Source organism: Bombina bombina, chromosome 6 (assembly GCF_027579735.1).
Source record: "Bombina bombina isolate aBomBom1 chromosome 6, aBomBom1.pri, whole genome shotgun sequence".
Classification (NCBI taxonomy): domain Eukaryota; kingdom Metazoa; phylum Chordata; class Amphibia; order Anura; family Bombinatoridae; genus Bombina; species Bombina bombina.
This window is the reverse complement of record NC_069504.1, coordinates 992,459,502-992,485,513: the sequence shown is the minus strand read 5'-3', so window position 1 is coordinate 992,485,513 and position 26,012 is coordinate 992,459,502. Positions and strand designations below refer to the sequence as shown.

Below are 26,012 nucleotides of genomic sequence, written 5' to 3'. Positions count from 1 at the left end.
ATATGATGTAGTGTGTGTGTCTATCTGTATCCATAACTGTGTGTGTGTATCTGTATGTATAAGTTTGTGCTATGTAGTGTGTGTGTCTGCATGTATACATGTAAGCTATGTAGTGTGTGTATGTGTATCTGCATGTATAAGTGTGTATCTGCATGTATAAGTGTATGCTATGTAGTGTGTGTGTGTGTCTGCATGTATAAGTGTATACTATGTAGTGTCTGTGTAGCTGCATGTATAAGTGTATGCTGCATGTATAAGTGTATGCTTTGTAATGTGTGTGTATCTGCATGTATAAGTGTATACTATGTAGTGTGTATGTCTGCATGTATAAGTGTATACTATGTAGTGTCTGTGTATCTTCATGTGTAAGTGTATGCTATGTAGTGTGTGTATCTTCATGTGTAAGTGTATGCTATGTAGTGTGTGTGTATCTGCATGTGTAAGTGTATGCTATGTAGTGTGTATGTATCTGCATGTATAAGTGTATGCTATGTAATGTGTGTGTATCTGCATGTATAAGTGTATGCTATGTAGTGTGTGTGTATCTGCATGTATAAGTGTATGCTATGTAGTGTGTGTGTATCTTCATGTGTAAGTGTATGCTATGTAGTGTGTGTATCTTCATGTGTAAGTGTATGCTATGTAGTGTGTGTGTATCTGCATGTGTAAGTGTATGCTATGTAGTGTGTGTGCATCTGCATGTGTAAGTGTATGCTATGTAGTGTGTGTGTGTGTATCTGCATGTGTAAGTGTAAGCTATGTAGTGTGTGCATCTGCATGTATAAGTGTATGCTATGTAGTGTGTGTGTGTATCTGCATGTGTAAGTGTATGTTATGTAGTGTGTGTGTATCTGCATGTATAAGTGTATGCTATGTAGCGTGTGTGTGTGTATCTGCATGTGTAAGTGTATGCTATGTAGTGTGTGTGTATCTGCATGTATAAGTGTATGCTATATAGTGTGTGTGTATCTGCATGTATAAGTGTATACTATGTAGTGTGTGTGTATCTGCATGTATAAGTGTATGCTATATAGTGTGTGTGTATCTGCATGTGTAAGTGTATGCTATGTAGCTTGCTACTGTGCATTTTTGCTGACTTTAAAGGCCAGAATCTAGAATATTAATGGGGAATGCAGAGAGCATTTTTAAAGAATTTATTAATAAATGTGCAATTAAGATAAAAATATTTAGCAATGTCTTTGCAAAGGCTAATTAAATACAGCGCTCACATAGCCATACCAATGGTTTGAGCTTGTGTTTGATTTGCTGCCTAAGTGTATTAAAATATATGACTTTATTTAGAATTTTATTTTTATTACTTTGGTCTTATGATTTTTTAAGCCCTCCCACCACATTTAAATTTTTTTGCGGGGGGGGGGGGGGCTCCCTCTTTTGAATTTTGAAATGTTGGGAGGTATGCAACCATGTCACGCTTACTGCTGACTCCTACTGGTGACTCCATGTAAAGATGCCTAGCATCTACTTGTTTTCACATGTTTCTCAGGAAAAGCTTTGGAATGCCTTGCAATGTCTTTACATGTTCTGCCAAGATATCTATTGCTTACAAGTAATTGGAATGTGTAGGGTGATAGCAATCGTTCTCTTATAAAAATAAAAAAAAGTGTTCACATATGTTATCCACATTTAAAGCCTTTGAGTTTTGGAATCTAAATATAGTCATTTGAACAAAATGTTTAAATATGGCAGAAATGCCAATCATAGGAAGTCACAAGATTACCACTGTGATCATGTGACTCGAAAAGGTGCTCATTAGCTCCTCCAATTAGATCCAGCACCATTTACTTTAGGAGGGTAGTAGCAGAATACCAAAATAGTTAGGATGTTCCATGCCAACCTAAGGGCGTTTAAGCCCAGTGCTTTTAGAATGGCATGGAATATCCTAATCGTATTAAGGGGTTAAAATTGCATGTTCTAACTGAATCATGAAAAAAAATGGGGTGTCATATCACTTTAAGATTTATAATTAAAAAGTTATCTCAAGGAACTGAAGCAGTAAGTAAATTGTGTAGAGGTTTATTCATTGCCTGCCGTGTCCATTTAAATCAACACTGCAATTATGTTCTGTGTGGTGTTTCAACAAACCATGGGATAGATAAGACACTTTCATAAATCATTCTTGGAGACCTGTCTTATTTATCTCATGCAAGAAAATATATTTTGTAAGTTCACTAGTTAGATTAGGTGTTGTTGTTGAAACAGACGACAACTGATATTTTGGTTTGCTGTTTAAAAACCCCACAAAATAATTATTTTAAAATAATGTTCATGTACAAACCAGAAATTTTCTGTTTTCCTGTGTATTTGATTGTGATATATACATTTTTTTAAATGTTCAAATAGTTATACATTTTGAATGGATGAGCAAATCTTTATGACATATGAAAGTTTTATTTCTCTCCTAAAAGGTTTGATCTAGATATGGTATGCAGGAGTCAGTCTCAAATCAAATCCCTGGCCCTGCAGCCTTTGTCAGCTACATGACCACTTAAGGTCTCAAATCCTATCCCTGGCCCTGCAGCCTTTGTCAGCTACATGACTACATAAGGTCTCAAATCATATTGGCACTGCAGCCTTTGTCAACTACATGACTATAAGGTCTCAAATCTTCTCCTTGGCCCTGCAGCCTTTGTCAGCTACATATACATAAGGTCTCAAATCATATCCCTGGCCCTGCAGCCTTTGTCAGCTACATGGCTACATAAGGGGGCATATTTATCAAGCTCCGATTGGAGCTTGATGCCCCGTGCCAGAAACAGCAGTTATGAAGCAGCGGTCACAAAGACCGCTGCTCCATAAGCTGTCCGCCTGCTCAGAGCAGGCGGACAGACATCGCCGGAAATCAACCCGATCGAGTACGATCTGGTTGATTGACACCCCCCTGCTGGCGGCCTATTGGCCGCGAGTATGCAGGGGGCGGCGTTGCACCAGCAGCTCTTGTGAGCTGCTGGTGCCATGCTGAATACGGCGAGCGTCTGGCAGGCCTGATCCGCAGTGTCGGATCAGGTCCGCCAGACCTTAATAACTAGAGGCCACTGTCTCAAATCATATGCCATACATAAGGTCTCAAATCTTCTCCCTGGCTCTGAAGCCTTTGTCAGCTACATAACAATATAAGGTATCACATCCTATCCCTGGCCCTGCAGCCTTTGTCAGCTACATGACTACATAAGGTCTTAAATCATATGACTGGCCCTGCAGCCTTTGTCAGCTACATGACTACATAAGGTCTCACTATCAAATCCTATCCCGGGCCCTGCAGCCCTTGTCAGCTACATGACTACATAAGGTCTTAAATCATATGACTGGCCCTGCAGCCTTTGTCAGCTACATGACTACATAAGGTCTCAAATCATCTCCCTGGATCTGCAGCCTTTGTCAGCTACATGACTACATAAGGTCTAAAATCATATTTCTGGCCCTGAAGCCTTTGTCAGCTACATGACTACATAAGGTCTCAAATCATATCCCTGGCCCTGCATCCTTTGTCAGCTACATGACTACATAAGGTCTCACTATCAAATCCTATCCCGGACCCTGCAGCCTTTGTCAGCTACATGATAACATAAGGTCTTAAATCATATCCCTGGCCCTGCAGCCTTTGTCAGCTACATGACTACATAAAGTCTCAAATCTTCTCCCTGGCCCTGCAGCCTTTGTCAGCTACATGACTACATAAGGTCTCAAATCATATCCCTGGCCCTGCAGCCTTTGTCAGCTACATGACAATATAAGGTATCAAATCCTATCCCTGGACCTGCAGCCTTTGTCAGCTACATGACAACATAAGGTCTCACTCTCAAATCTTATCCCAGGCCCCGCAGCCTTTGTCAGCTACATGACTACATAAGGTCTCAAATCAAACCCCTGGCCCTGCAGCCTACATGAAAGCTCAGATCTGACCCCATGAGCTTGCAGACTTTATGACAGCTGCCTGCTGAATTCTGATATTTGAGATAGGGGTTACTGTTCCATTCGTTTTTGCTGAATGTGTCCATCCTATTACAATTTTTCTAGTGTATACTGAAGGCATAAAAGAAAAGATTTAAGGCATAGGCAAAATGTCAGTATTCAGGCAGCAGCACCAGATATATCAGTGTTAAAGTGCACACACAAACATCGCTGTGTGTTACATGTTCACACTAATATATCTGGTGCCAAAACAAAACAAATGCTGCCTACAGCCATATTTGCATTTGTTTCGCAAAGGAATGCTGAATCCCGAAATTTTGCTCATGCCTAATTTAAAGGAACATTGTACTGTAAAATGTTCTCCCCTTTAATGTGTTCCAACTATTTATTTTACCTGCTGGAGTGTATTAAATTGTTTATGAATAGATCCAAATCCAATACATTTATTTTGGCATTTGGAATATTTGCTTTTGCCTGATGAAACCGCCACCTATACTGAAAATATGAATACTGCTGAATTATCTGCAGCAAAGCTATGTAAACAAGAGGAAACAGTAAGGAATGGGAGATATATGTATTAAAATGTTAATTTAAAACCGCTTTTCTAAGAAGTGGTATTTGTGTATACAGAAAGAGAGTAATAAGAGCAGGGCTGCCATTAGAAATTGTGCGGCCCCTTACTTAACAATTGATCAGCCCCCCCCCTTGACATGTGCAAGTGACATAAACATATATGCACTTTATTCTTTAGTGTAGTCAAACTTGGAAATGTTGTAAAGGTAGTAACACACAAACACACTCAAACATAAGGATTCACATATAGACACTCTAGCAGACACGTAAAGATATACACAAACAAACAGACACACACACAGACACTCAGCACTTGTTTACATTGACCTGACAAGTAATGAGGTAGACTACAGTTTTGTCAAAAAGGAGATTTACAAAACAAAGTATGGAGTTCTGATTATCTGTTTTTCAAGGAAGATGCCAACTATATGATGACAACATCATGCAGTGGCTGAAAGGAAGGGCCCTGAACTGCCTAAACAATAATTTAAAGGTAAAGTGGTGGATTGGTGACTTCCAGAAAGGTCTCATTAGTCTCAAAGTCTGTAGAAAGATGTGAATAATCAGTAGAATGGTCAAAATGTCCTAAAAAGGAACAGACAATGGACACACTCACACACACAAACTTGCACATACACCCAAGGAAATACCCACAGAGACAGCCTCAGAAAACACACAAAGACATGCACACTCACAGACAGCCACAGAAAACACACAAAGACATACACACACAGTGACACCCACAGAAAACACACAAAGTCATACATACACACACACCCTCACTGAGACATCCACAGAAAACACACAAAGACATACACACACACAAACCCTCACAGTGACACCCACAGAAAATGCACAGACATATGCACACACCCTCCTAGAGACACCCACAGAAAATACACAGACATATGCACACACCATCACAGAGACATCCACAGAAAATGCACAAAGACAGACACACACACCCTCACAGAGATACCAACAAAAAAAATAATACATACACATTCAAAGAGACACCAACAAAAGCACAAAGACAAAAACACAGACACCCACAGAAACACTCACAGGAGATACCATTTCTGCACATTGCCATCCTCTAAATCAACAATATCAATTGCGCTAACACAATCAATCACCCTTTATGCATTAATCCTTACCGCAATTTTAGAGCTGTGGTTAACAAAACACTTAAAAGATACATTACAAAGTACAGTTACACTCATATTAACACTGTCTAATAAAAATTATTTTAAAAAAAATATTGCACACAAAAGTTATAAGGGCTCAAAGATTGGAGATCTCAGGTGTTAGAAGAAAAAAGGCTTTAACATTGAGACAAATACATATACATTGCTAAAGATGTATTTGTATGTGTATATGTATGTATGTATATATATATTTATATATGTGTACATATATATTAATGTATTTATATGTGTATATATGCATTACAGTCATGTGTACACATATAAAAACATTAATATATATGTACACATATATAAACATATATAAGTGCTTTATAGCCCTTTGCCATTAAGCAGATAAAACATGATAAAATATATTTATGCAATATTCATATTTAATAAAGATTTTAACTGTATTTACTGTAAAGATTTCACATATGGTAATGCGAATATGTTATGTTATTTGGGCGATGGATGTTTTTTTTTTTTTTACTTTTTTTCCCTTGACTTCTATGGTGGGGAATGCGAAAAAGCGATGGTGTTTGTGCAATCTCTGCTCCACCTATCACTTATTAGGATGAGCTGATCCAAGCCCCTGTGATTTTGTTAACATTATCTCCTTTGTTTGGCTTCAGCAGAAATGTGATAGTGTTAGGTTTGTGATGCCTGCCATGTGCACTTGTAATTTTCAGGACAATAAAATGAATACCAAGAGATCAAAGCTGATGTAAATTGTTGTTTACAATTGCAAATCATGATAGTTTACCTGACATGTCTGTCCCTTTAATTAATAGCTCTATTGAAATGTAATATTTAAAGGGATAGTCTAGTCCAAAACAAACTTTCATTATTCTGATAGGGCATGTAATTTTAAACAATTTACATCTATTACCAATTTTGTTCTCTTGGTATTCTTAGTTGAAAGCTAAACCTAGTAGGTTCATATGCTAATTGCTAAGCCCTTAAAGGCCACCTCTCATCTAAGATCATTTTGACAGTTTTTTACCACTAGAGGGTGAAAGTTCATGTGTTTCATATAGATAAAACTGTGCTCACGCACATGGAGTTCCTAGGAGCCAGCACTGATTGACTAAAATGCAAGTCTGTCAAAAGAACTTAAATAAGGGGCAGTCTGCAGATGCTTAGATACAAGGTAATCACAGAGGTAAAAAGTGTATTAATATAACTGTGTTGGCTATGCAAAACTAGGGAATGGGTAATAAAGGGATTATGTATCTTTTAAAACAATAAATATTCTGATGTAGACTGTCCCTTTAAAGAAGATAATGTAGATCTTGAGTTCAGAGAATTCTTCACATAAATAACACAATAATATTTTTATCTTATTTCATCATTGTTTTTTTTTTTTGCATAAAATAATATCCTGTTTATTTGTGTTTACAGCTGAAACACCTTACTGGCCACCTAGTTACATCCGTGCAGAAATGGAAGAATACCCAGCATATGAGTCCATTCAGAGCTCACCACCTTCACCATCATGCTCAGCACCTCCTATACCACCTTTGCCAAAAGAAACAGAGACAGATGCCCTCTTTGGAGGATTTCCATTCCCACTAGCATCCAGTAACAAGAGAGCCCCCTTACCCCCATGTTACAGCAACCGTAGCTTGGAGGACCTTCTTCCACAGCCTTCCCACTGCCAGGATCAATACACTGCCATTAGCTATTATCCCTCCCAACTCCTGCAACCTGAGGGGTTCTCTTACCAACCAGAAGAGGGCTATAGACATCTTAGTGTGCGTTTGAGTGTTGCGCAACCTTCATATGCAGATTGTGGTCGTCCACTGATGGCACCACCAAGTTATTTGGCACCTAATAGGGCAGGAAGTGACTATGGAAGCTGCGAAGAAGTAATGTTTTAGAAGGTGCCAACTCCAATTTTCACAGGGTCAAGATAGAAAGATAAAGAAACAGACCACACAATATTATATAAAGAAAATCAAATACAAAGTCTGTACATCAGCATTGAAATATTATGTTGATAGTGCAGATAAGAAAGTAAAACTTAGAAAGAGGAACACAAACTTGCAAGAAAGTGCCAAGAAAGAGCCAGCGTTTTCCGCTTTCTTCTACCATTTTCATGGTGTTTATGCTGCTGTGAACTTCAAATCATTCTTTCAGCTCTAAGCTCTTATATTTGAGGATGGTCATACAGAGAAATAGTTTTCTTTTCAAATTGCTGCTGGACAGTCAAGTTAAAAAGTGCTCTTACAGTGAAATATTCTTGGAATAGAAGATCTAATGTAGAGAACTTGGGACAAGTACCTAAGCTGGTGAAAGATGATAAAGATCCAGCATATACCATACCATACATAGCAGAATATGTTTGAATGTCTGGTCTCTTTGACTAATGTGACCCTAAAGAACTGTAGATTATTCAGTATTACCATATCAGCTCTGAAGTGTTACTGTGTAATCCTTTAGCACTTTAGCAGTGGACTGCTCAATAAACATGACTGGTTATATGTTGGACAATTAATATGCATCCCAGAATTAATAAAAATGCAGTTATAACACTGCATGTGTGTTGTCTTCTACTGATGCATGTGCTGCTGTCTAAAGAATTTAAAAGTAAAGGACACATCTCTTTCCTCCAAAACTGTTTAATACTCTTTATGTACATATGTCTATTTTTTAAAACAAAAAATACATTAAAGTATAATTTTTATAAATGATTGTATTTATTTCACCAACAATATAAGGTAATATAACTATGGTTTAGTAATTTGGTAGCCAATATGTTGTTTAGATCAAGAGTATAGGAAATCAAATTGATCTGTTAGACTGCATTTTCAAAAACGCTGTGGAAGTAGATGACATCAAAATATGCATTTGGAAGTGCATATCACACTATTTTAAAATAAGGAGGTGTCCCATGAGGATGTGAGTGGTCATAGTCCAATGAAACTGCATCTCTATGTATGGACTGGATAACACCTGGATACAGGTAAGACAGGGTCTCAAGAAGGTCATCAAATATATATGACCATCAAGGTAATATCAGTATGGGAGGAATTTCGGAGCTACATATGGCATTGCCACAATCCTATTGTACTCTGTACCTCGTACATTCCTTACACAGCAGTAATAAACAATAGCAAAACCAGTCAGCGCTGCGGAATCTGTTGGCGCTCTACAAATAACCGATGATAATAATAATAAGATGATCAGACCATGACATATTTATGTAATATAGGATATTAATGCCCTCAAAAATATATAGCATTTAAGTAGCAATGAACTGATATGCTAAATATTAATAACTCATTCATTAACTATACACACATTTCTTAATGTACAAAACTATCATTTAATGAGAGTAGTATTAAACCAGAAAGATAGAAAGGATCAGCAGCATTACTACTAAATCTAAATTGAAGGTAAACTTAAGGATGATATCTAAAAAATCCGATACAGAGCTTCCTGGATATACCTGCCTGTGGATACAGTCAATCAAATTAATAAATAGTGAGCACAAGTCAACAGGTAGACACCAACTACAAAATTTTCAACACTCTGGACTTTATCCAGATCCTCTATCAGTTCTACCTCAGCAAAGTCAGCAGTACTATATAATTCAGGCAACCCCATTCTGAAATTGTCCATGTTCCTGATCAGGTATATTGTCTAGGTAGCAGAGAGGTCCAGAGAACTCCCTTAGCTTCATACATGCATACCTTCTTCTCAACTGTAAACTAACCTCAAATAGCAATTTATTTAGTCTGCTTCTCACTGACCTTAAAGGTATATGAAACTCAAAATTTGTTTTTCATGCAATAGACAGAGCATGCAATTTTTAACAGCTTTCTAACTTACTTCTATTATCATTTTTTTCTTCAATCCATTAGTGTCTTTTGTTTAAAAGCAGGGATGTATGTTTTGGAGCTGGCCCATTTCTGGAGAACTATATGGAAGGAGTTTTGCAAGAATGTTATACATTTGCAAGATCACTAGATGGCAGCACTATTTCCTGCCATGTTGTTTTCTAGATGCATACCTAGGTATCTCTTCAACACAAAATATCATGGGAACAAAGCAAATTTGATAATAGAAGTACATTGAAAACTTTTTTTAATGATATGCTCTGTCTGAATCACAAAATTATTTTTTAGGGATTTCATATCCCGTTAACCTTGGCACTGTTTCTCTTCTATGCTTCTTATGTTGGACTGCAGGACTCACTGCCTGTGGTTCAAAAACCTTCTTCAGTGTCCACCTTGATGGCTTTGACAAAGTCAAGGCAATAGGCCTAGCTACATCTGGACAGGTTTCACCTGACGCAATCTTGTAGACCTCTTGTAGAGCCAGCAAACTTCCTGGGATCAGCCATGTCTTGTTCATGCTTGAACAGCTGTCCCTCCTGGGTCAACCAGGAACAGCATGTCAGAGTCTCCATTAGACCCCTGCACCGGCTTACAACTGACCTCAAGTGACACGGACAAAATAGCGCGGCAGTCAACTTCTCTGAGCTGTTCACATGCTAGACTCTGTGCAGCTCCCCAGGATGATTATCAAGGGATTGAAGCACCAGAGAAATGTCGGGGGGGTTGGTTAATTCTGTGTATAACAGGGCTTGTGAGAGATACTTGATGTTTCTGCAGAGATTGTTACCCCCCACATCCATTGTCCTTCTGATTGAAATACAGGCTATGAAGAATGTTCTGTGTCTGTGAAGCAAGGAATGAAGAATAGCTTGATTATTAGATGTAACACAAAGTCATGGGGCGCGATCCGATATACGGCGCAGGTTTCAGCGCAAGCGTGGAAACCTGCGCCGCCCGTAGTTTCAGCTCGCAACTCGAGCCATCCCATATACGGCGCCGTCAGAGGCTAAAGTGCCGTAAGTCTCACAAACCAGCAATATCCAGAAATCTGTGTAAATACAAATTTCTTGAGTCGCCAGTGACTTACGGCACTTTAGAAACTGCCGCCGCATAAAAAACCTGACTAAGTTATTAAATCACCCGTACTGTCTAACACGCCTAACCCTCTATCCGCTATCCCCCCTCACTCTCCTAATAATAATACATTTATTAACCCCTAAACCGCCACTCCCGGACCCCGCCGCCACCTACATTATCTATATTACGAATGGTGTAATATCTCACAAGGAGATGAGAAGGCGCGCTGTTATAAATATATAAGATATGCAAATGCAAATTGTGATATGAACCCTAAAAAATAATAAAAGGTCCCACAGATAGTTACTCCGTCCTTGTCGAGTGTGTCTTACTCGGTTATCGGCTCTGGAATGAATAATGGCAGTCCTGTATTGGTCCGGTGATCTTGTTCGTTAAAGGTTCCTGTGTAGGCAGCTCCTCTTGTTCCCAGAGAGCAGGGATATAACTGTTTAGAAAAAGAGATGGAGAGGGCGCCACATAGCGTAATATTGTTTCAAAAGGGATAATACAACAAGCAGAGTGGTAATGCGCTTACCGGAGACTGTGGTACTGTGCTGTGACCAGTACTAAATCGCCTGCTAGCACTTTAGTCAGTGGCTAGTACACTGTCAGATATGATTCCTCCCGGGGCTTTCTCCTGGGGACAGGGAATTGTGCTGTAGGCATTTCTAGGTTCAGCAACTATAGTATATTGCTCAATTGGGTTTGTTCCATAAAAAAGGTGCACAACTTCCAAAGTTTAAAAGAATTTCAAATAGGCTTTTTTATAACGCGTTTCTCAACCGCCAAGGGTCGTTTCTTCAGATACCAAAGCGAATATTACCCCCTAATGTGAGACCCCTACACTGCCGCTACCTATTTTATCTATATTAACCCCTAATGTGAGCCCCCTACACTGCCGCTACCTATTTTATCTATATTACCCCCTAATGTGAGCCCCCTAAACCGCAGCTACCTATTTTATCTATATTACCCCCTAATGTGAGCTCCTACACCGCCGCCATCTATATTACCTACCCCCTAATGTGAGCCCCTTACACCGCCGCCATCTATATTACCTACCCCCTAATGTGAGCCCCTTACACCGCCGCCATCTATATTACCTACCCCCTAATGTGAGCCCCTTACACCGCCGCCATCTATATTACCTACCCCCTAATGTGAGCCCCTTACACCGCTGCCATCTATATTACCTACCCCCTAATGTGAGCTCCTACCCCGTCGCCAGCTATATTAAAATTATTAACCCCTAATTTAATCCCCCTACACCGCCGCCAGCTATATTAAATTAATTAACCCCTAATTTAATCCCCCTACACCGCCGCCAGCTATATTAAATACATTAACCCCTAATCTAATCCCCCTAAAGTAATCACCTCTATTACCAGCCCTTAAAAGGGCCTTTTGCGTGACATTGCCCCAAAGTAACAGCTCTATTGCCAGCCCTTAAAAGGGCTTTTTGCGGGGCATGCCCCAAAGAAATCAGCTCTTTTACCAGCCCTTAAAAGGTCTTTTTGCGGGGCATTGTCACAAAGAAATCAGCTCTTTTGCATCTAATCTAAATCCCCCTACAGCGCCGCCACCTATAATAAATGTATTACCCCCTAATCTAATCCCCCTACACCGCCGCCACCTATATTAAATAGATTAACCCCTAATCTAATCCCCCTACACCGCCACCACCTATATTAAATAGATTAAACCCTAATATAATCCCCCTACACCACCGCCACCTATATTAAATAGATTAACCCCTAATCTAATCCCCCTACACCGCCGCCAGCTATATTAACTATATTAACCCTAATTATATTAGGGTTAATATAGTTAATATCGTTATTATATTATATATATATTAAGTATAATAACCCTATCTAACACTAACATCCCTAACTAAATTCATATTAAAATAAATCTAATTAATATTAATATTATTAATTAAAATATTCCTATTTAAATCTAAATACTTACCTATAAAATAAACCCTAAGATAGCTACAATGTAATTAATAATTACATTGTAGCTATTTTAGGGTTTATATTTATTTTACAGGTAACTTGGTATTTATTTTAACTTGGTACAATAGCTATTAAATAGTTAATAACTATTTAATAGCTACCTAGTTAAAATAATTACCAATTTACCTGTATAATAAATCCTAACCTATGTTACAAATACACCTACACTATCAATAAATTAAATAAACTACAAATATCTAAACTAAACTACAATTAAATACACTAAACTAAATTACAAAAAAAACAAACACTAAATTACAAAAAATAAAAAAAGATTACAAGAATGTTAAGCTAATTACACCTATTCTAAGCCCCCTAATAAAATAACAAATCCCCCCAAAATAAAAAAAATTCCCTACCCTAATCTAAATTACAAAAGTTAACAGCTCTATTACCAGCCCTTAAAAGGGCCTTTTGTGGGGCATGCCCCAAAGAAATCAGCTATTTTGCCTGTAAAAAAAACAACACCCCCCCATTACAACCCACCACCCACATACCCCTATTCTAACCCACCCAATCCCCCCTTAAAAAAACCTAAGTCTAACCCCCAAGTGCTCCTTACCTGTCCTGAAGCCCGGCGGAGAAGGTCCTGTTCCAGGCGGCGACCTCTTCTTCTTCCAGGATCCAGCCGGCACGGAGAGCAACTGTAATTCTATTGGCTATTCTAATCAGCCAATAGAATTACAGTAGCTCTTATTCTATTGGCTATTCAAATCAGCCAATAGAATTAAAGTAGCTCACATCCGATTGGCTGATTTGAATTTGAAGGCTCAAATCAGCCAATAGGAATTCAAGGGACACCATTTCTAATCGCGTACCTTGAATTCCTATTCAGTGTATCGTATGAAGAGGATCCTCCACGTTCTGGCTCCGGTCTTCAGTTCCAGAGGTCTTCGGTTCCAGAGTCGCCGATCTTCAGTTCCAGCATCGCCGGTCTTCAGTTCCAGATGGACAGTCTTCAGCTCCGCGGTCATCGGTCTTCAACTCCTCCGCGCCGGCTGGATCCTGGAAGAAGAAGAGGTCGCCGCCTGGAAGTAGACATCTCCGCCTGGAACAGGACCTTCTCCAATGGTCTTCAGGACAGGTAAGGAGCACTTGGGGGTTAGACTTAGGTTTTTTTAAAGGGGGATTGGGTGGGTTAGAATAGGGGTATGTGGGTGGTGGGTTGTAATGGGGGGTTGTATTTTTACAGGCAAAAGAGCTGATTTCTTTGGGGCATGCCCCACAAAAGGCCCTTTTAAGGGTTGGTTATAGAGTTGTTTACTTTTGTAATTTAGATTAGGGTAGGGAAATTTTTTCATTTTGGGGGGCTTTGTTATTTTATTAGGGGGCTTAGAATAGGTGTAATTAGCTTAACATTCTTGTAATCTTTTTTTATTTTTTGAAATTTAGTGTTTTTTTTTTTTTTTGTAATTTAGTTTAGTGTATTTAATTGTAGTTTAGTTTAGATATTTGTAGTTTATTTAATTTATTGATAGTGTAGGTGTATTTGTAACTTAGGTTAGGATTTATTTTAAAGGTAAATGGGTAATTATTTTAACTAGGTAGCTATTAAATAGTTATTAACTATTTAATAGCTATTGTACCTAGTTAAAATAAATACCAAGTTACCTGTAAAATAAATATAAATCCTAAGATAGCTACAATGTAATTATTAATTACATTGTAGCTATCTTAGGGTTTATTTTATAGGTAAGTATTTAGATTTAAATAGGAATATTTTAATTAATAATATTAATATTAATTAGATTTATTTTAATAAGAATTTAGTTAGGGATGTTAGAGTTAGATACTGTTATTATACTTAATATATATATAATATAATAACGATATTAACTATATTAACCCTAATATAATTAGGGTTAATATAGTTAATATATATAATATAATATCTATATTAACTATATTAACCCTAATATAATTAGGGTTAATATAGTTAATATAGCTGGCGGCGGTGTAGGGGGATTAGATTAGGGGTTAATCTATTTAATATAGGTGGCGGCAGGGTAGGGGGATTAGATTAGGGGGTAATACATTTATTATAGGTGGCGGCGGTGTAGGGGGATTTAGATTAGATGCAAAAGAGCTGATTACTTTGTGACAAAGCCCCGCAAAAAGCCCTTTTAAGGGCTGGCAATAGAGCTGTTACTTTGTGGCAATGTCACGCAAAAGGCCCTTTTAAGGGCTGGTAATAGAGATGATTACTTTAGGGGGATTAGATTAGGGGTTAATGTATTTAATATAGCTGGCGGCGGTGTAGGGGGATTAGATTAGGGGTTAATTAATTTAATATAGCTGGCGGTGGTGTAGGGGGATTAGATTAGGGGTTAATTAATTTAATATAGCTGGTGGCGGTGTAGGGGGATTAGATTAGGGGTTAATACATTTAATGTAGCTGGCGGCGGGGTAGGAGCTCACATTAGGGGGTAGTTTAATGTATCTGGCGGCGGCGGTGTAAGGGGCTCACATTAGGGGGTAGTTTAATGTAGCTGGCGGCGGTGTAAGGGGCTCACATTAGGGGGTAGTTTAATGTAGCTGGCGGAGGTGTAAGGGGCTCACATTAGGGGGTAGTTTAATGTAGCTGGCGGCTGTGTAAGGGGCTCACATTAGGGGGTAGTTTAATATAGCTGGCGGCGGGGTAGGAGCTCACATTAGGGGGTATGTAATGTAGCTGGGGACGGTGTAGGGGGATCACATTAGGGGGTTATACTTTTAATGTAGGTGGCGGTGGGGTCCGGGAGCGGCGGTTTAGGGGTTAAATACTTTATTAGGGATTGCGGCGGGGGATCGTGGTTGACAGGTAGATAGACATTGCGCATGCTGTTAGCTGTTAGGTTTTATTTGGCAGGTAGTTTAGGGAGTTACAGGGCTCCAATAGACATCGTAAGGCTTACTACGGCTGCATTTTGTGGCGAGGTGAAAATGGAGTAAGATTTCTCCATTTTCGCCACGTAAGTCCTTACGCTGTATATTGGATACCAAACTGCGCGGGTTTGGTATACCTGTCTATGGCCCAAAAAACTACGGGCGAAGGCAGACATATACGAGCATAACTTCTAGGTTACGCCGTATATAGGATACCAAACCCGCGCAAATTGTGGCGTCGCCGGCTTCTGCGGGCGACGCTGTATATCGGATCGAGGTCATGATGTGTCTCTTACCCAGTCTATTTGTAACCAGGGTGGATATTACAGGCCCATCAACTATGTTACCACAGTCCAGATTCTGAAAAACTGGTCAAATTCACAAAAGAGAAAATATCTAGTTGTGCAGGAGAAAAGATTGAGACAGACTATGTAAAATTTGGAGTTAAATGGACACTGAACCCAAATTTTTTTCTTTTGTGATTCAGATAGAGCAGTGATTTGCAACCTTTTTTTTGCCGTGGCACACTTTTTTACGTTAAAAAATCCTGCGGCACACCACCATCCCAAAATTTTACTTGACACATTGTAGCCTAATACAGGATATATATACAGTATATATATATATATATATATATATATATATATATATATATATATATATATATATATATATATATATATATATATATATATATATATATATATATATATATATATATATATATATATATATATACCATCAAAGAAAGACCTTGCACTCACTGGATTTTTCAACAAAATTTTTTTACTTGGCAAAATTAGTGACGTTTCGGGGACAGTGTATCCCCTTCCTCAGACAGTGAATGCTTCAAACATAAGTGAATTTATACAAACAAACAAATAAACCCCTCCCCCCAATTAGCAAAAAAAACGCCAAATGTGTTGCTAAGGTGACCATATGTCACAAAGTAAACATAGTATGAACATAATACATAAAATGCAGTATAAGTCATCATTGCTCCTATACAAACTGTGACAGTGCAAGCGTTCATATTAAAAGACCTGTAGCAATACTGGGCATGGTAAACAAACTTATATTCCACAATTCTAGTAATCACAACATACCCCTTATATCCATTATGTTAGGGGAGCCAACTAATATTGAAAGCGTCTTGTGTTATTAAATGAGCTGTCGGATACTAAATTAATAAATAAGCTGACTCGCAACCTACCATGCACAAAAATTATAGAAGTTCTGATACCGATCGCCGTGTATCACGCTATCGCAACCGCATCCGCAGCAGTAAAGGAAAACAGACCCGGAACTGCATCAGCCGCTCACGTGTGTGGCGATGCACCAATCACCCGGGTTGCGGTTGTCATGGCGATGAGGCACAACGATCCTAAGCTGAAACAGAAGGAAAAAGCCAACAATACTATTTAACAGATTAAATGCAAAGCGTTATATTGTCTGCACTAAAACACTGTATCCTATCTATGATAAAGCGTGTATCTATCCACACTCATAGTGGGCGCTGCTGCAATGACTATAACCCTGCTGTAAAATTCATGCTGTATACCAATCCTGCCGTAATATGGTGAAGGGTATATAAATCTCATACATGATAGCACCCTCCGCCAATTAGAGGAGGGCCACAATCATAGATAGGTGACACAACAACCAATAGACCTTCCCAAGAGAGAGTACCCAAAACACCACAAAGAACGAAAAATTGATAGATCGAGAGAACCCAGCAAGAGTAGTCCCCAAAAAGAAAATAGTGCAAAAAAAAAAAATATATATACACTGTACTGTGCTGTCATGCCATGCCTCCTACAAACTATACATGACATATTGACATTCATTCACAAACAATCATAATGATTGTCTGTGAATGAATGTCAATGTCATGGTTGTAAATGATGCCTGATGAGCCTGTCACATACCTACCAATATTTCAAAATTTGAAAGAGGGACACCCCTGCACTGTTGTCAGTCTGCCGCGGCACACCTGAGGATCTCTCACGGCACACTAGCGTGCCACGGCACACCTGAGGATCTCTCACGGCACACATAGAGCATGCAATTTTAAGCAACTTTCTAATTTACTCCTATTAGCAATTTTTCTTTGTTCTCTTGCTTTCTTTATTTGAAAAAGAAGGCATCTAAACTATTTTTTTTTTGGTTCAGAGGCATGGAAAGCACTTGTTTATTGGTGGGTGAATTTATCCACCAATCAGCAAGAACAACCAAGTGTGTTCACCAAAAATGGCCGGCATCTAAACTTACATTCTTGCATTTCAAATAAAGATACCAAAAGACTGAAGAGAATTTGATAATAGGAGTAAATTAGAAAGTTGCTTAAGCTGAATCACAAAAGAAAAAAAATGGGTTCAGTGTCCCTTTAAAGGGACATAAAACCCATTTTTTTTTCTTTCATGATTCAGATAGCGTATACAATTTTAAAGAATTTTTCAATTTACTTGTACTATCAAATTGTTTTCCTTTTCTTTTTATCCTTTGTTGAAAAGCAGTGATGTAAGCTCAGGAGCATGCATGTGTCTGCAGCACTATATGGCAGCAGTTTTGCAACAAGGTTTTACATTAGCAATAGCACTAGATGGCTGCACTATTTCCTGTCACATAGTGCTGCATTCATGTACATGCAACCTATCTGGATATCTCTTTAACAAACAACAAAATTAGAACAATGCAAATCTGGTCATAGAAATACATTAGAAAGTTTTTTTAAGTTGTATTCTCTAACTTAATCATGAAAGAAAAATTTTGGGTTTTATGTCCCTTTAATTTCCACTGCTGCTGCTACTAAGCAACTGATTTAGCAGCCTCCTTTGACAGCTCTCACTGGGCGCGATCCGATATAGATCGCAGTTTGCGGCGCAAGCGAGGGAACCGGCGTCGCCCGCAGTTTCAGCTCGCAACTCGAGCTATCCCATATAAGTCGCCGTCAGATGCTAACGTGCCGTAAGTCTGACAAACCAGCGATGTCCAGAAATCTGCGCAAGTACAAATTTCTGGCGTCGCCAGTGACTTGCGGCACGTTAGAAACTGCCGGCGCCTATAAAACCTGACTAAAGTCTAAAACACCCGCACTGTCTAACACGCCTCCCTAACATAGCCCGACAAGTCTAACACGCCTCCCTAACATAGCTCGACACGTATAACCCTCTATCCGCTATCCCCCCTCACTATCCTAACAATAAAAAAGCTATTAACCCCTAAACCGCCATTCCCGTACCCCGCCGCAACCTAATAAAGTTATTAACCCCTAAACCGTCGCTCCCGTACCCCGCCGCCAGCTATATTATATCTATAACCCCCTAAAGTGAGCCCCTAACACCGCCGCCATCTATATTAAAATTATTAACCCCTAATGTAAGCCCCTTACACCGCCGCCATCTCTATTAAAATGATTAACCCCTAATTTAATCTACCTACCCCGCCGCCAGCTATATTATCTATGTTAACCCTAAGTATATTATAGTTAATATAGGTATTACATTATATATATTAACTATATTAACCCTAATTATATTAGGGTTAATATAGTTAATATAGTTACTATAGTATTTATATTAACTATATTAACTCTATCTAACCCTAACACCCCTAACTAAATTTATATTAAATTAATCTAATTCATTTATAAACTAAAATATTCCTATTTAAATCTAAATACTTACCTATAAAATAAACCCTAAGATAGCTACAATATATAATAATATTGTATATAATAATAATATACAATTATTTTAACTAGGTATAATAGCTATTAAATAGTTATTAACTATTTAATATCTACCTAGTTAAAATAATTACCCAATTACCTGTAAAATAAATCCTAACCTAAGTTACAAATACACCTACACTATCAATAAATTAAATAAACTACAAACATCTATCTAAAAATACAATTAAATTAACTAAACTAAATTACAAAAAAAAACAAACACTAAATTACAAAAAATAAAAAAAGATTACAAGATTTTTAAGCTAATAACACCTATTCTAAGCCCCCTAATAAAATAATAAACCCCCAAAATAAAAAAAATTCCCTGCCCTATTCTAAATTAAACAAATTTCAAAGCTCTTTACCTTACCAGCCCTTAAAAGGGCCTTTTGTGGGGCATGCCCCAAAGAATTCAGCTCTTTTGCATACAAATACAATACCCCCCCCCCATTACAACCCACCACCCACATACCCCTATTCTAAAACCACCCAAACCCCCCTTAAAAAAGCCTACCACTACCCCCCTGAAGATCTCCCGACCTTGTCTTCACCACACCGGGCCGAACTCCTGATCCGATCCGGGCGATGTCTTCCTCCAAGCGGCAAAGAAGAATTCTTCCTCCGGCGATGTCTTCCTCCAAGCGGCAAAGAAGAATTCTTCCTCCGGCGACGTCTTCCTCCAAGCGGCAGCAAAGTCTTCATTCTTCCGGCGGCATCTTCAATCTTCTTTCTTCGCTCCGCCGCTGCGGAGCATCCATCCCGGCCGACTACTGAACTTGGAATGAGGTACCTTTAAATGACGTCATCCAAGATGGCGTCCGCCGAATTCCGATTGGCTGATAGGATTCTATCAGCCAATCGGAATTAAGTTAAAAAAATCTGATTGGCTGATTGAATCAGCCAATCAGATTCAAGTTCAATCCGATTGGCTGATCCAATCATCCAATCACATTGAGCTCGCATTCTATTGGCTGATCGGAACAGGAGTTCGGCCCGGTGTAGTGAAGACAAGGTAGGGAGATCTTCAGGGGGGTAGTGTTAGGCTTTTTTAAGGGGGGTTTGGGTGGTTTTAGAATAGGGGTATGTGGGTGGTGGGTTGTAATGGGGGGGGTATTGTATTTGTATGCAAAAGAGCTGAATTCTTTGGGGCATGCCCCACAAAAGGCCCTTTTAAGGGCTGGTAAGGTAAAGAGCTTTGAAATTTGTTTAATTTAGAATAGGGCAGGGAATTTTTTTTATTTTGGGGGTTTATTATTTTATTAGGGGGCTTAGAATAGGTGTAATTAGCTTAAAAATCTTGTAATCTTTTTTTATTTTTTGTAATTTAGTGTTTGTTTTTTTTTGTAATTTAGTTTAGTTAATTTAATTGTATTTTTAGATAGATGTTTGTAGTTTATTTAATTTATTGATAGTGTAGGTGTATTTGTAACTTAGGTTAGGATTTATTTTACAGGTAATTGGGTAATTATTTTAACTAGGTAGATATTAAATAGTTAATAACTATTTAATAGCTATTATACCTAGTTAAAATAATTAACAATTTACCTGTAAAATAAATATTAACCCTAACATAGCTACAATGTAATTATTAATTATATTGTAGCTATCTTAGGGTTTATTTTATAGGTAAGTATTTAGATTTAAATAGGAATATTTTAGTTTATAATATGAATTAGATTAATTTAATATAAATGTAGTTAGGGGTGTTAGGGTTAGATAGAGTTAATATAGTTAATATAAATACTATAGTAACTATATTAACTATATTAACCCTAATATAATTAGGGTTAATATAGTTAATATATATAATGTAATACCTATATTAACTATAATATACTTAGGGTTAATATAGATAATATAGCTGGCGGCGGGGTAGGTAGATTAAATAAGGGGTTAATCATTTTAATAGAGATGGCGGCGGTGTAAGGGGCTTACATTAGGGGTTAATAATATTAATATAGCTGGCGGCGGTATAGGGGGATTAGATTAGGGGTTAATAATTTTTATATAGGTGGCGGCGGTGTAAGGGGTCAGATTAGGGGATAGATAAGGTAGATGACAGCGGTGTAAGGGGTTCTAATTAGGGGATAGATAAGGTAGATGGCGGCGGTTTTAGGGGCTCACAGTAGGGGGTTAGTTTATGTAGATGGCGGCGGGGTCCGGGAGCGGTGGTTTAGGGGTTAATAACTTTATTAGGGATTTCGGGGGGGGGGGGGGGATCGCGGTTGACAGGTAGATAGACATTGCGCATGCATTAGGTGTTAGGTTTATTTTAGCAGATCGCGGTTGACAGGTAGATAGACATTGCGCATGCGTTAGGTGTTAGGTTTATTTTAGCAGATCGCGGTTGACAGGTAGATAGACATTGCGCATGCGTTAGGTGTTAGGTTTATTTTAGCAGATCGCGGTTGACAGGGAGATAGACATTGCGCATGCGTTAGGTGTTAGGTTTATTTTAGCAGCCAGTTTAGGGAGTTACGGGGCTCCAATAGTCAGCGTAAGGCTTCTTACGGCTGCTTTTTGTGGCGAGGTGAAAATGGAGTAAGTTTTCTCCATTTTCGCCACGTAAGTCCTTACGCTGCATATTGGATACCAAACTGCGCGGGTTTGGTATACCTGTCTATAGCCCAAAAAACTACGGGCGACGGCAGAAATATACGCGCGTAACTTCTAGGTTACGCCGTGTATGTGATACCAAACCCGCGCAAATATTGGCGTCGCCGGCTTTTGCGGGCGATGATTTTTATCGGATGGACCCCAATATTGCTACCAGACAAGGTGGATTTTAAATCAATTTAAATCATGGTTTTCATTTTAGAATAATAATTTATCAGATTATTCTTCCAGTTATAACAGACCATTACTGCTTTAGGTATAAATCATTAGATATGCATAGATAGAGCTTTGACATAAATTAAATTATTGGGTGTAGATTAATCATTCAAATTTGTTCAGCTCTTTAGCGTTACTTTATTAGAAGGGAGTAAAAAAGATTACCTCAATAATAACAATTTAAATAATTTTATTTAACTAAAGAAAAATAACCATTACCTTAATAATACCAATTTAACTAAAACAATTAAAACAATAACATTATATTACATTTTTAATGCTTGCCCCTCCCTCCTCACACTTAGGTCCTTGTGCAGATCTATTCCACTCCAAACAATCTTCTATTGATTGAGTCTCTTGAAACTTAGTAAAGGGTTGTTTCTATGTACACAGATTTACAGTGGAACACTGGCATTAAAGGGACAGTAAAGTCAAAAGAACGTGCAGTTTTGAACAATTTACTAATATACTAATTTCCTTTGCTCTCTTGGTATCAAGTGTTGAAAAGCATACATAGGTATGCACAGAAGAAATGAACTACTGTGAGCTGACTGCTTGTCACTGTCTCATCCAATGTGCTCAACTAGGCCCCAGTTGAGGATTATTCTCCTTCTTCAACCATTGATACAGCAAGAATGAAGCAAATTTGATAAAAGAAGTAAATCTGAAAATGATATTCTCTATCTGAAACCCAAAAGTTGTCTTTTAATATTATGCCCTTTTCATGCTTGCTGTGAAGAAAGGGCATGTTATTGCTGCAGAGACAAATTCACAGTTTTGAGAACTACAAAACCAAGAATATGTGATAATATCTTCTAGATAGCCAAAATGCCCACAATAATCTGATAGAAACCTCTGGGAGAGCATGAAATTGCAAATGGATTAATGGAAATAATTTACCAAAAAATTACAGCCATGAATATACAGCATCTTGCTATATAATTAAAAACTAATCAATATTTAAATTTATATTATAAGGTATCTTAAATATAAACTATCTTTAGATTTTTTTCCTCAAAAAGCATTTTATTTAAAAAAAAATCTTATTTAAATAAAACAAATCTGATTTATTTTTTTAAAACCGCTGATTATCGTGTACTCTGCGGCCAGCCATGACAGCCGGTTATACATGACCCCAGCTTCTAACATATTGATCTGTGACTCCCATGTGTTGAGAAGTTAGCTATCACTGAGTTATATTAATGCAGCTATATCAGAGGGAAAACTTTCAAATATCATTACAGTAAGCTACTCCCAGTGTAGAAGCTAAAAAATTAATAACATTGGTGAATTTAAGTAAAACCTTCTTAAACCTGAGAAGGTTTTAGCTAAGTACCTTGAGACTTTGAGATTGTAGATAAAATCCTAAGACTTATGGGGAAATCTAAAAGTTCCCGTTCACTGAGAATTTTATAATTATTAGAAATGACTAATGAGTGATCACTTAATATGCACGAGCAATGCAATTTCTCTGACTTGGTTGGGGATTTAAACAGTTTGATCTTGATCTTTGCTAATATATGTAAAGATCTGTGGTTTTATAAATAACATGCACACACACATATTCATATACTATAGACACACACAATCATACACACCTATACTGTATAACCATGCAGACATACCGTCATATACAAATGCACACATACAAACATACAATCACCCGATCATGCATGCACACACAGACACATACACACAATCACACTCACATATACAATCATGCATGCAGACATACAGTCATGTACAAATGCACACATACAAACATACAGTCATGTACACATGCACACATACAAACATACAGTCATGTACACATGCACACATACATACAAACATACAGTCATGTACACATGCACACATACAAACATACAGTCATGTACACATGCACACATACATACAAACATACAATCACCCGATCATGCATGCACACACAGACACATACACACAATCACACTCACATATACAATCATGCATGCAGACATACAGTCATGTACAAATGCACACATACAAACATACAATCACCCGATCATGCATGCACACACAGACACATACACACAATCACACTCACATATACAATCATGCATGCAGACATACCGTCATGTACAAATGCACACATACAAACATACAGTCATGTACACATGCACACATACAAACATACAGTCATGTACACATGCACACATACAAACATACAGTCATGTACAAATGCACACATACAAACATACAGTCATGTACACATGCACACATACAAACATACAGTCATGTACACATGCACACATACATACAAACATACAGTCATGTACACATGCACACATACAAACATACAGTCATGTACACATGCACACATACATACAAACATACAGTCATGTACACATGCACACATACAAACATACAGTCATGTACACATGCACACATACAAACATACAGTCATGTACACATGCACACATACAAACATACAGTCATGTACACATGCACACATACATACAAACATACAGTCATGTACACATGCACACATACAAACATACAGTCATGTACACATGCACACATACATACAAACATACAGTCATGTACACATGCAAACATACAAACATACAGTCATGTACACATGCACACATACAAACATACTCACAATCATACAAAAACACAATGAGGCAGATCTATCAAGCTCCGAATGGAGCTTGAAGGGCCGTGTTTCTGGCAAGTCTTCAGACTCGCCAGAAACACAAGTTATGGAGCAGCGGTCTAAAGACCACTGCTCCATAACCCTGTCCTCCTGCTCTGAGCAGGCGGACAAGAATCGCTGCAATTCAACCCAATTGAGTACGATCGGGTTGAATACGGAGAGCTTATTGCTTATTGCTCTCCGCATTCAGCGAGGTCTTGCAGACCTGATCCGCACTGTCGGATCAGGTTCACAAGACCTTTGTTAAATTGGCCTCTATATCATGCATACACACAGACACATATACACAATCACACTCACATATACAATCATGCATGCAGACACACATTCATGTACACATGCACACAAACATACATAGTATACTCTCAATCATACAAACACTCTATCATGCATGCACACAGACACATACACGCAATCGCAGACATACAGTCATGTACACATGCACACATACAAACATACAATCACCCAATCATGCATGCACCCACAGACACGCACACAAAGTCAATCACACACACACTCACAATAATACACACATATACAATCATGCAGACATACAGTCATGTCCACATGCACACAAACTCACAATCATTCAAACACCCTATTATGCATGCACATGTAAACACTAACACATATGCAATCACACACAATCATACGCATACAATTATACAGACATACATTCATGTACAGTACACATGCACACATACAAACATAGTATACTCACAATCATACAAACACTCTATTATGCATGCACACAGACATACACACACAATCACGCATACAGACATATAGTCTTGTATACATGCACACATACAAACATACAATCACCCGATCATGCATGCACCCACAGACACACACACACAAAGTCAGACACACACACACTCACAATAATACACACATATATAATCATGCACACATACAGTTATGTCCACATACATATATACAATCAAGCAAGCAAAGATACAGTCATGTACACATCATGCACACATACTAACAATCATTCAAACACCCTATTATGCATGCACACTAACACATATGCAATCACACACAGTCATACACACACACACACACACCATCATACACATACAATTATACAGACATAGGCCTCTATTTATCAAGCCGTCGACTTTCTTGCATTCAACGGCCCCAATAAGCTCGCCTAAGATCGCCTAACATCGCCGCCGCTGACCTGAATACGTTCTCCAAAATTATCAAGACAGCTGTGAAAAAGACGCGCACCAAGTAAGGAGCGATGAGCAGCGGAGTGTTGTTAACTAACAG

General features: G+C 38.2%; 1 protein-coding gene across 1 annotated transcript in view; it reads left to right on the top strand.

Annotated features, from left to right (window-relative positions):
- The window catches only part of FAT2 (FAT atypical cadherin 2), a 166,190-nt gene extending 157,810 nt beyond the window's left edge, over window positions 1-8,380 (top strand). The window contains exon 24 of the mRNA XM_053718687.1: window positions 7,092-8,380. Within this exon, the coding sequence (XP_053574662.1) occupies window positions 7,092-7,570 (479 nt within the window). The 3' untranslated portion in view covers window positions 7,571-8,380. The remainder of the gene's footprint in view (window positions 1-7,091) is intronic.
- Window positions 8,381-26,012: the final 17,632 nt, after the last annotated feature.